This window comes from Hemibagrus wyckioides, linkage group LG27 (assembly GCF_019097595.1).
Source record: "Hemibagrus wyckioides isolate EC202008001 linkage group LG27, SWU_Hwy_1.0, whole genome shotgun sequence".
Classification (NCBI taxonomy): domain Eukaryota; kingdom Metazoa; phylum Chordata; class Actinopteri; order Siluriformes; family Bagridae; genus Hemibagrus; species Hemibagrus wyckioides.
Genome location: NC_080736.1, coordinates 2,047,501 through 2,059,853, shown reverse-complemented (window position 1 = coordinate 2,059,853; position 12,353 = coordinate 2,047,501). Strand labels below are relative to the sequence as shown.

At 42.4% G+C, this 12,353-nt stretch overlaps 1 protein-coding gene across 2 annotated transcripts in view; it reads left to right on the top strand.

Moving 5' to 3' along the window:
• The first annotated feature begins 10,851 nt into the window (after window positions 1-10,851).
• The window catches only part of adamts18 (ADAM metallopeptidase with thrombospondin type 1 motif, 18), a 56,035-nt gene continuing 54,533 nt past the window's right edge, over window positions 10,852-12,353 (top strand). The window contains exons 1-2 of one of the 2 annotated variants that reach the window (XM_058381540.1): window positions 10,852-11,122; window positions 11,683-11,746. In XM_058381540.1, the coding sequence (XP_058237523.1) occupies window positions 11,021-11,122; window positions 11,683-11,746 (166 nt within the window). In that variant the 5' untranslated portion in view covers window positions 10,852-11,020. Of the gene's footprint in view, window positions 11,123-11,500; window positions 11,581-11,682; window positions 11,747-12,353 lie in introns of those variants that run through there. The other variant, XM_058381541.1, reaches the window with a different exon arrangement.

The window sequence follows — 12,353 nt, the reverse complement described above, 5'->3', positions numbered from 1 at the left end:
ATAAACAATAGATTAAAAAAATAAAACAAAAAAGAGTTGCATTGTTACAGTAACACTAAACTTATTCACTGTGAAGGACATCCTGGAGAACTAGGGCCGGAGATAAAGGGTTAATATTTTTATTTTCTTTCCCATCACAGAGACCCTGAGAGCTGAAACGGTGGCTCTGGTGCCGGGTAAGTGGCTGTGTTCAGTCCTCCAGGGCCAGGATGAGGTAATGCTCTTTTATTCCCAACTCAGAAAGGTACTCTAGAGAGACAAAAAAAACCTACAGCATAAACTGGTATTGTGTGTAGAGGAAACTGGAGCTCTGAGCTGCTGCCAACTTCCTCTTTATTTTGACAACAAGATGAGCAAAGAAAAGAAAAAGCTCCAGTGAAGGTGAATAGCCAAGTGTTTCTATTCAGTAAATCCTGTTGTTTTTTTTTATGTTATCTGCCACGACATGTCTCTCTCTCTCTCTCTCTCTCTCTCTCTCTCCTGTCTGTGGTTAAATAATGAAAGTTAAATATTTATATCCGTGCTCTATATAAACTCCTGTAAAACGGCTCGTTGTGATCTGATCCCTCGTTGTGGGGATTAATCATCGGGATGTGCTGCGAGAAAAAAAAGAAGCTTCGGTCAGACAATAAAGAGGACAGAGGGAAGAAAAAAAAAAACGGATTAAAAGGAAGCACCCAGGAAACTGGACACGACGTCATGTTCTACATTTCCTGACGATAATGAGGTTAATGCTGCTCACACGACCTGCTGGAGAAAGTCTAAACACACTGATCACAGTTTAAGCCCTCGTTAATGTGAAGTGGGCGGAGCTAATCCAGGGGAAAGTTTCTGTAATAATCAGCTTCAGTTGATATCACTCATTAAAAGTATGTGTTTGTGCTGGAATGCTAATTTAGCAAGCTGAGCCTAAAGTAATTTAGCGAGTGAGAGTTAGCCTAGTGACCTTATCTAGTAGGTTACACTAACCAAATTGAGATTATATTAATCTAGTAAACCTACAGTACTGCATCTGCGTCTTAAACTAATGTAGTGACTGAAGTCTAATCTAGTCATACAAACTAGTAATCTTACATTAGTGTATAATATCAAGCTCAGACTAATCTAGTGAGTGAAAGCCACATTGTGAGTCTGAACTAATCCAGCAATATTAAAATAATCTAGCCTAGATAAATTACCTCATGTATTAGATCTAAATTAACGTAGCCTGCCTAAAATAATCCTGTGAGCTTTAACTAATCTAACAACTGAAATGACTTGAATTGAATGTCTTTATTGGGATTGTAACAAAAAAAATGCAAAAAAAATGCAAACCCGTCAGTGCATCACTCATTATATTATAAAACTAAAAAAGCATAAAAAAAATAAATAAAGATTAGAGAAACAAAAACTCTTGTTTTTTACTAGCACCATGTTATGTTTTAGTTCTATTGAGTGTGGTAATTGCTGTGGGGTAGAAGCTGTTCCTGAATTTGTCCTTGTTTTTAACGATCTGTACCGTCTACCTGAGGGCAAAAGTCCAAATACATGGTGTCCAAGGAGTGAGGTGTCCTTTATTATTTTCTGTGCCTTATTGAGACAGCGGGAGCTGTGGAGTTCTTCCAGAGTGAGGAGAGGGCAGCCGACAATCTTCTTGGCCGTGTTAATGACCATCAGCAGTGCTCTCTGAGCCACTGTACAGCTGGTGTACCACACACATATACTGTTAACAAGCTCTCTATGGAGCACCTATAAAAGGACACCGGCAGGCTCTGGGTAATGTTGTTCTTCCTGAGCACCCTCAAAAAGTGCTGCTGGGCCTTTTTCAGCAGCTCAGAGGTGTTCACGCTCCAGGTCAAGTCTTCCTCAATGTGTACTCCCAGGAAGTGAAAGTCGGCCACCCGCTCCACACAGTCCCCACTGATGATTAGTGGTATGATATTTGTTTTCTTTTTCCTATAATCTATAACCAGTTCCTTGGTCTTAGAGATGTTGAGGAGCAGGTTATTTTCCCTGCACCACACTGTCAGCCGCTCCACCTCATCCCTGTAGGTGGACTCGTCCCCCCCAGAGATGACACTGTGATGTCATCTGCAAACTTGACTATGGTGTTGCTGTGGTGGGTGGGGGTGTAGTCGTGTGTGAAGAGAGCGTAGAGCAGGGGCCTCAGCACACAGCCCTGTGGGGAGCCAGTGCTGATGCTGAGAACTGTACATGTATGATGACCCACTCTAACTCTCTGGCTGCGACCAGTCAGGAAGCTATAGATCTACATGCAGGTGGATCCAGGTCCAGGTCCACCAGTTTGTAGGGAAGGACAGTGTTGAATGCGGAGCTGAAATCAACAAAGAGTAGCCTCACATTGCTCCCCTGCTGCTTCAGGTGGGACAATGCAGCATGAAAGGCTGTGGCTACGGCATCCTCCGTAGACCTATTTGATCTGTAAGCAAACTGGTGAGGGTCAAAAGTCTGTGGCAGGAGTGACATGATGTGACCCCAAACCAGTTTTTCAAAGCATTTCATCACCACCGGAGTGAGTGCAACTGGTCGGTAGTCATTAAGGCTGGAGATGTGGGGTTTCTTGGGCAGAGACTTCAGACAGGGTGGGGCAGTGGACTGGGACAGAAACTGGTTGTATATCCTGGTGAAGACTCCAGCCAGCTGGTCTGCGCAGTCCTTCAGCACAATGTCCTGGTATGCCATTGGGTCCCACAGCCTTCCTCGGATTGATGGCCTGCAGCATGTGTCTGATCTCATGCTCCTGTGCTATGAGGGTGAAGCTGCTGTGGACCATGGGTTGTACTGTAGCTGTCCCCACTGCAAAGAAGAGGTTCAGCTCCTCTGCCAGTACGGCGTCACCATCAGCAGCTCCGAGGTTGGCCTTGTACTTGGTAAGATTCTGGACACCTTACCATACCTGCCTGCTGCTTTTGCTGTTCAGGTGGTCCTCAATTCTACTCCTGTATTCAGACTTGGCCTCTCTAATGCTTCTCTTCAGGTTAGCTCAAGCCATGCTGTAGAGTCCTGTTGCCAGACCTGAAGGTGGTGTTCCTCTCCTTCAGCAGCTTCTGACCTTCTGGGCCAGTTCATCCAGGGCTTCTGGATGGGTAGACTCAGACTTGTTTGTCTACTGTGACAGTGTCTATGCAGTTCTTAATGTAGCACAGCACACTGTCTGTGAACACCTCCAGCTCTGGATGTTCAAAAATGTCCCAGTTTGTCCTGTCGAAGAAGTCCTGCAGCTGCTGAGAGGCATCATCTGGCCAAATCCTGACATACTTGGTGATGGTAGGAGTGGCCCAGGTGCGGAAGTGGTCTGGCCCTATAGCCCAGCTTGATGTTAGAGTAGACCTTGTCCAGCGTGTTAGCTCCTCTTGTAGCACATTTATTACGCTGGTAGAATTTGGGGAGCACTGCCTTCAAATCTGCATGATTAAAGTCCCCTGCTATGATGTGCACAGCATCAGGATATGTACACTGCTGACTACAAATGCTGCCATGTAAATGTTCCATAGCCGAGTTAGCATAAGCACCTGGTGGAATGTAAACAACACTAATCATGACCACAGTGAACTCTCTCAGGAAATAAATGGGCCCGCATTTAACAGTCACATACTCCAGGTCTGGAGAGCAGTGACCATCTATAGTTACTGTGTTAGTACACCAATTGTTACTGACATTCACACAGAGCCCCTCTCCTCTGCTTTTGCCGGAGTCCAATGTCCTGTCATGAAGCTGTGCGGTGTAGCCTGTTAGCTCGATAGCTGAGTCCGGAATGGATGAATAAAGCCAGGTTTCTGTGATTAGCAGAATGCAGCTATCCTTCATAATGGTGTTAGTCGCAATCTGTAGCCTTAGTTCATCCATCTTATTAGTGAGGGATCTGGCATTCGTTAGAAAAAGGCTGGGGAGCGGTGGTCTGGGTGGCTGCTTCCATAGCCTAGCTAGCGCACCAGCCCTGCAGCCTCGCTTCAGCTTCCTCTCACAGCGCCGCCTTCACCTCCTCCGCGTGGGGATGATAATCCCCGGAGAGCCGGGGCTCCTTGCTATGTCCACCGGAATGTTGTGTGAGTGGAGAAACTCAGCTGTAACACTCTGCTTGAAACAAACTCCTATTTTAAGGAGATTGTGCTGGCTGTAGATCTTGTTTGCCTAACAGGATGTACACAAGACGAGAAACACCTACACGAAAAGCCAAGCAAAGCAAAGCACAGACCGGGAAAGCAGTGAGTTGCTGCAACTATGTGCGCTGCCATGTTCCTCTGAATGAACTCTGAGTGAATTCAGAAATAAATTAATCTGAGCTGATCTAGCAAGCACTAACTAACCTAGCATGCATGAACTAACCTACCAAGCCTAAACTAACCTAACAAACCTAAACTAACCTAACATTCATGAACTAACCTGAACTAAACTAACAAGCCCAATCTAACTTAACAAGCCTAAAAATCATAAAAAGCCTAAACTAACCTAACATTTATTAACTAACCTGAATGAACCTAACAAGCCAAAAAACTAAACTATCCTAACAATCCTAAACTAACCTAACAAGCCTAAACTATCCTAAGAAACCTAAACTAAACTAACAGACCTAGATAAACTTAAAAAACCTAACAAACCTAAACTAATCTAGTGCAGGGTTTCCCAACTAGGTTTTTAATGAAACTGAAAATATCAGACATTAAAAAAAACTTTATATAAAAAACTGAATATCTGTACAAGTAAAAACAGTTCATTAAACCTGTTAAGCTTCTAGCAAGTAAAAAAACGCTAGAAGTTGTTTATACTCTGGAGCTGGAACGTTCTGTACATCCAGAGAGGAACACGGAGGAACGCGCACAACTGTAGGATTTATGTGCATGACGGTGACAAGGCCAACGCCTTAAAACACACACACACATTTCTACATAGTCTACGCTGTTCCTGGTGTTTAAAGATCCGTGTTGTGTTGCAACCCCTGGTGAAGTCTGGAGAACATTCTGAGAGCAGAAGGTCAGCATCAGAGCAAAATGCTGCACAGTCCAACACTCCTGCTATCATAAAACCCCTGCCAGTGTGTGTTATTCCATCAGGAATAAACCCCCTCCGTGTCACGCTGTTACAGCTAAGTATAAGCATTTGTTTGTTTATTTATTTATTACCATTTTGCCGATTCTGTAGGGTGTGTGTAAATGTAGGACCACAACTGTCATACAGCTGTTTTCAATAATAACACAGCTAACAAAATTTTTAGGAACATATTTTGTCCATGTATAGTTACATTTAATGTTTGTTCCTGTTCTCACTTACGTTATAGCAGCTATAAACACTCGTTCTCTCACTCGCCTCTCTCTCTTTATAAAGTCTTCTGTCCTGAAGATGTTGTAAAACTTTACAGAAAAAGTTCCAGCTTTACCTCTGATTTACAAAGCGCTGACATTGGAGTCTCCTTCCGTCTTCCATAAACGTCACAAAAACATCTCCTTATGGAAAATATGCACAAATGCTGAGAGCTGCAGGAATTTAATAAATCATCAAAAATTCCGTCCAATCAGAATCCAGAGCTCACTTCATTCTGTCTTTCTATACATCCATTTTCTATACCCGCTTTATTCCTAATTAGGATCTGCTGGAGTCTATCCCAGCACACATTGGGTGAAAGACCGGTACACCCTGGACAGGTCACCAGTCCATCACAGGGCCACACAACCACACACACACTAACTCCTATGGGCAATTTAGAATTACCAATCAACCTAATGTACATGTTTTTGGACTGTGGGAGGAAACCAGAGTACCCGCACACAGGCATGGGGAGAACATGCAAACTCCAAACAGAAAGAGCCCTGCTATGTTCAAACCCAGGATTCAAACCCAGGACCTTCTTGCTGTGAGACAACAGTGCTAACCACTAAGCCGCCGCGCTGTTTTTTTTTTTCCCTGGAAGTGATTATAAGTGTTTAGAATTCAGAAGCATGTCTCCTCAGGATCAAGATCAAATGGTCCGGTCAGGTCTGAGGTCTGAGCAGGGTGTAGATTACGCCTCCGTGAGGTCGACGGGTGGCCCCGGGGTCGATTTACACACCACCCTACTGGAGATAAATCCCGAGGAACAGTGAAGCAGGTCAGAAGATAGCCGCCTGATGTATGAGGTGCAGAAGGACGAGATCAAGTGGAGACCACCGGCGTCACCTTCTCCTCCTGCAGCCGCTTATCTGAAACAGGAGAGCTGGAGGTGGTCTCGAGGAAGAGAAAAATAAATACATCACAGAATGGTCTGGGTTACAGTCGGCTTCTGGTCTGCTTAACAACAATGACAATGATGATGACGATGATGTCATCAGAAAGCACCAGACAAACATGGAGGGGGCTTTAATACTCTGATGGATGCCTGGTTAATTCCTCAGTTCACCATGTTCAAAAATATCAGAAACTTCTAGACCTGCTTACACAGAAGTATTTTATTAAATAATAATAATAATAATAATAATAATAAAAAAATTTAATCACACTCACTCTCTACTAATTTAATTTAATTTAATTTAATTTAATTTAATTTAATTTAATGGGTTCCTTAAAATGCATCTTTCCCATACAGCAGGTGTGTAAGAATAGGTTTTAACATTGACACAATATATTTTATTTAGTTTTGCATTTTATTAATGATATCTACTCATTTTTATTTTCTATTTAATTTTAATCATGTATATACTGTATATTTTCTATTTTTTTTTAATTTTTTTATTTATTTATTTAAATTTATATATTTCTTCCTTATATTCCTTAACTGATTTAGCCTTTCTTTTTCTTTACAGTTCTATTATTTTATTTACTGTACAGTAAAACACTTAATTTTATATACATGTTAAATAAATATTTAAAAAAAAGTTTATAATCATAATTTATTTGCTATTTTCATTTCTTTTCAATGTTATTTTTTCATTAGTTTTTATTTAAATCCATAAACAAGGGTACTTCTGTGTAAATATTTGATTCAGTCCTCATCCAGTTGTTCCGTAACATCACAGAAAGATCTCTAGACCACACCCCTTACCCCGTGCCTCATTAACCCCGCCTCCTGTAGTGTAGTGTGAATGCATAAATATCAGAGAAAGATGGTAGACCACTGCAGAGACCAGAAAGAGTTGGATTATGAGTTGGAAATTGGATTAAGAGTTGGAAATCATTATAAACACTTAGAGTGGTATTATAAATCATTACAAACACTGAGAGTGGGATTATAAATCATTATAAACACTTAGAGTGGTATTATAAATCATTACAAACACTGAGAGTGGGATTATAAATCATTATAAACACCAGAGAGTGGTATTATAAATCATTATAAACACTGAGAGTGGGATTATAAATCATTATAAACACAGAGTGGGATTATAAATCATTATAAAGACTTAGAGTGGGATTATAAATCATTATAAACACTGAAAGTGGGATTATAAATCATTATAAAGACTTAGAGTGGGATTATAAATCATTATAAACACTGAAAGTGGGATTATAAATCATTATAAACACCAGAGAGTGGGATTATAAATCATTACAAACACTGAGAGTGGGATTATAAATCATTATAAACACTGAGAGTGGGATTATAAATCAGATTATAAACAGATTATTATCTCCAGGCTTCATGAGGTTCATCCTCAGCAGCAGTGATCATTTAAAATGATGAGAACTTTTCCAAGCAGAAGTAGAACATCAGGATGGATTATGTCGGTCTGGAGAGCAGGAGGAGTCAGAATCAGCCAGAGAGACAGAGAGAGGGAGAGAGAGAGAGAGAAGAACCCATCCCAGCAGATGAGCTCCATATGTTTTAAATTATTATTCCGCGGATCTTCATGGAAGTGCACTGGTTCTTACTTTCTTATCGATGTGTGTTAAATTACAGACGCTCATGTCTGAGGTCAAATTCCCACTTTCTAATTTGTCGAAGTGCAGAATTCCTGAATTCCAGTGTGTGGCGTATCTCTGTGGTGTTTATTATATTTGGACGTGTCCTCAGGCTCCCTCTGGTCACCGTGGTCACTTTAGAGAGAGACGGAGGCTTCCGAACAAATTACGGCCTCTTTCCCGGGCCTGCAATTTCACATTTCCACACTTAGCAGGAAAATAAAGGGGCCGGGAACGGCCAGGCTGCATTTAGAGGGGAAAATCCAGACCTGACACTAGATGAAGGATGATGAGTCGTGATGCTCGATTGAAGCGCTCGCTGAATCTTCGGTCCGCAGAAACCACTGGGTTAAAAATAACCTCAGACTCATCCAGTTTGTCTGCTTTTTACAGACAGCAACCTGCTCGGATCGGCTCTTTATACCAATCATGTGCTGTGATTAATGTCTAAATCTTTGAACAGAAACAATCCAAACAGGGTTCGAGACCTGCTTGGAGCAGGGGCAAGTAGGACCGGGGGTTATATTGGTGCCGTGACCCGGAGAGCAGTGAGGTTTAGGGGGGCAGTCTTACCTCTGCCTGTTACTGTCCTTTCATACATGTTTTTCAAATCAGTCCATGAACGATCACATCCCTGTGAGCCAGCGGTTGCTGTAGAAACATATTAGGACAAGAGCAATAACCCTTTATGACCAATCAGAAGCCAGACATCACTTTTAAACTTATCTTAAACTATTGTAAACTATTTCATTTTGTACACATAAAAGTGTTCCGAATTTAAACACACGTCCTTTTTAATTCTGAACGATTCTCACTTATCAACGCACATCTATACTTTACATCCACCATCAGGATTTTTCCTCACGCTGTCCAGACTTCTTTTTCTTTTAATGGAAAAAAGCTTGTTTCTGTTCCAGGCCTGAGACGAGAGGAGGATCGAATCCTGGATTAAAAAGCGATTATCTTCACTCTGGATGGGTTTTTATCAGATGTTACGGTTATTTATGTCTTCCTTCCTTCCTTATCAGACTTCTCTGCCATGATGGTGCACTCAGTGACAACATACGGTGTCTCTCGAACCCTATAGAGGAACAGCATAGAAATAACTCCGCCCTCTCAGACGCTTATTTTATTTACTGCTCAGTTCCCAGGCATGGAGTGTGTCCTGCTTTCTGTGTACGTTTGCTTGTTTATTTATTGTGTTGCATTTTACACACACACACACACACACACACACACACAGAGGGTGCTGTAAGGTTAGTGTCACAGTTCTCTGACCACACCTCAGATTTTCCAACATTCGTTATTTCAGACGTCAGATTTCAGCTCACAGACACCCAGACTGTTTGGGTTTTCAGTGACATGGCTAAATAAACGTCCAGCATCTAATGCACATGCTCATGTCCCCCTGTATTGTTTTATGAACTCAGCACACACACACACACACACACCTCAGTGTGGGAAATATACTCCATACATTGGTGTAGTAAAGATCTAAAGACAGTGATGTTATTTGCACTGATTTAGGATTCTTTGGTCTGTTCTGATGATCAGTTTAATCAAATATTGTGATATTTACATCGGAATTTTATCATCACCCTGGTGGAGGAGGCTGATGGACGTATGAGGCATGAGGATGATGAAGATTATTGAGTCAGTAAACAATTATCATGAGATATAGCTCCAATGTTTGTTTCTAGATTTAAAAATCTAGACAATTTTATACAACTGAGCAATTAAGGGTTAAGTTCCTCTTCAGGGGCCCAGCAGTGGCAGCTTAGTGGACCTGGGATTCAAACTCACAACCTTCTGATAAGTAGTCCATCACCTTGCAGCTTAAGTGGTTAAGGCTCTGGGTCACTGACTGGAAGATTCAAGCCCCAGCACCAAGCTGCCACACTTGAACCCTTGAGCAAAGCCCCCAACCCACTCTTCTCCGCTGCATAATGGCTGACCCTACACTCTGACCCCAACCCCCAAGGATGGGATATGTGAAGAAAGAATTTCACTGTGCAGTAATGTATATGTGACAAATAAAACAAACTTCAACTCAACCACATCATGTTGGAAGCAGGAAAAATGGGTGAGGGTAAAGATCTGAGCGACTTTGACAACGAACTGTGATGTCTAGATGACTGGTTCAGAGCATCTCCAAAACATCAGGTCATGTGTGGGGTTCCTGGTGTGAAGAGTGTTGGTACCTACCAAGGAAGTGTTCCAAGGAAGAACAACCTTCCTTTGAAGTGGAGACAGGGTGATGGACACCAAGGTTACTGTGATACATACCACCAACAGTGATGCAGACTAGAACTACATCTCCTCATGGCAACCACTGCAAACAGTTGAGGAATATGAAGAGCTCAAGCTGTTCACTTGGCCTGCAAATTCCCCAGATCTCAATCCGATCAAGCGTCTGTGTGAAGTTCTGGATAAACAAGTCTGATCCATGAAGGCTCCACCTCACATCTTACACAATTTTAAATTATCTTGGTGTCAGAGGCTGCAGTCCATGGTTTTGGGAGGTGAAACTTCCCAGAATTCCCAGAAGAAATCCACACAGACACAGACGCTAATCCAAGCTCAGAACCGAACCCAGAATACTGTGGATATAAATATACAACATATTAAGGTTTATAGAACAGTAGAGTCCATTTATGTTGATTATTATAGACGGAAAAATGGAAGAAAATGAGCTTTCCAGAATATGTTGGACAGAACTCCAAAATTTTTATTTATTTATTTACTTTTTATATGGTGTAGGATCAACGATATGTGCTAAATAGCGCTCCTAATCCTCTACTCTGATTGGTTCAACCCCCTGTCCTCGTGCGTCTGCTTTATAGCAATGCACCGGGGGCAAATCTGCGCGAGCCCGGCCCACACTTGGGCTGCACCCCATCCCTACCACCACTCCCACCCCGCCCCACACCACCCCCAAGAGCGCGCGCTGTGGGGCGAGCGAGAGAGAGAGAAAGAGAGAGAGAGGGAGAGACAGACAGACAGAGAGAGAGAGAGAGAGAGAGAGAGAGAGAGAGATCTCTTCTACCTGTCTCGTGCACGACACAACTCGCAGCAATGCGCGCGGATCGGCGCCGATTCTTCTCTCCGTTTTGCAGATAGAGAAAAAGAGAGAAAGAGGAGAGAAGCGAGCATGGACTGCCTTCATCATCTCCTCATCTTCCTCATCTCCTACTTCTTCACCTGCGAAATTTCTTCACCTGTGCGCGTGCTGTGGCTCGGGAGCGTTCTGAAGGCAGGTGACACGCGCAAGTTAATTCTTTGCATCATGATTCAGATTCACTTTGATGCATTCGATTCGTTTCGGATTTACAAAACTGCATGCAAACTTTCATCCTTCTGGAGATGAGCAGAGGTTCTGTATGTGTAGAACATTTATTATTTCCAGAACCTTTTTAACGGGTTCCTAAACCTGAGAAGCATTTAAACTAAACTCTTTCAGAGAGTTCAGTAGGTGCATCTCTCTCTCTCTCTCTCTCTCTCTCTCTCTCTCTCTCTCGCTTGCTCTCATTTTCATTTTTAAAGTACATTATGGATTGTTTACATACAATATTGCCAAAAAAGTGCGCGTGCGTGCGTGTTTTTATATCTCAGTGGGGACCAGCTGTCCACTACAGGACAGGAATCTCTGACATTTGACTTTGTCCCTGAAAACTGTGTACATAAAAACAGAGGAAAAAGCCTGAGGATGAGGTTAGAATTATCTGTAGCACTGCATTAATGATGAGTGTGAACAATGATGTCAATAAAAAAGTCCTCAGAAGCATAGTAAGACGAATGTGTGTGTGTTCACAGACTCTGCAGCTATGCTTGTCCGTGTCATCAGTCTCAGCTTCTTCCACCAGCGGCCTCGATCACGGTCAGTGTTTCATCTCTCAGGTTTTTTTGCATGCTGCATGTGTGTTTACTGCATGCATAGCTTCCAGGAACCCGTGTTGTGTTCATTCATTCGTCTCCTCAGCACAACTCTGGGACATGTGTTAGGAGACTCGGGATCCTCCCCCCTGCTGGAGATCAGACCTGCTCAGCATTTGCTCACCCTGTAATTTTCTTGTAGAGTCTTGTAGAGTCTGTAAAAGTTAAAGGTGTAATGCTTTTACACCTCGACACGTCCACGTGGCTTCGGCGGTGAACGAGGCGGGACGACGTGCTGGGGGTCGAGTGGGAATCATGTGGGCTGGAGAAAAGTGTGCTAGACGTGAATGTGGATCTAGATTGTTAGAACAGATAAATCACATCAACACAATCTAAATCCATCCACTTCTGCTGCACTGTTTTCCTGTTAGAGGAAAATAATCAATAATAATGGATTCTGATTGGTTAGAAGGTGTTGACTGACTTTCTATATCAGCTGCTCTGACAGAGGTCCAGATTTATGTGAAAGTGCTCATTGTTTCTATAGTAACAGCTCATTCACAGGGGTTTTAATTGTTTATATGCTGACATTTTTTATTTTGTTTAAAGTT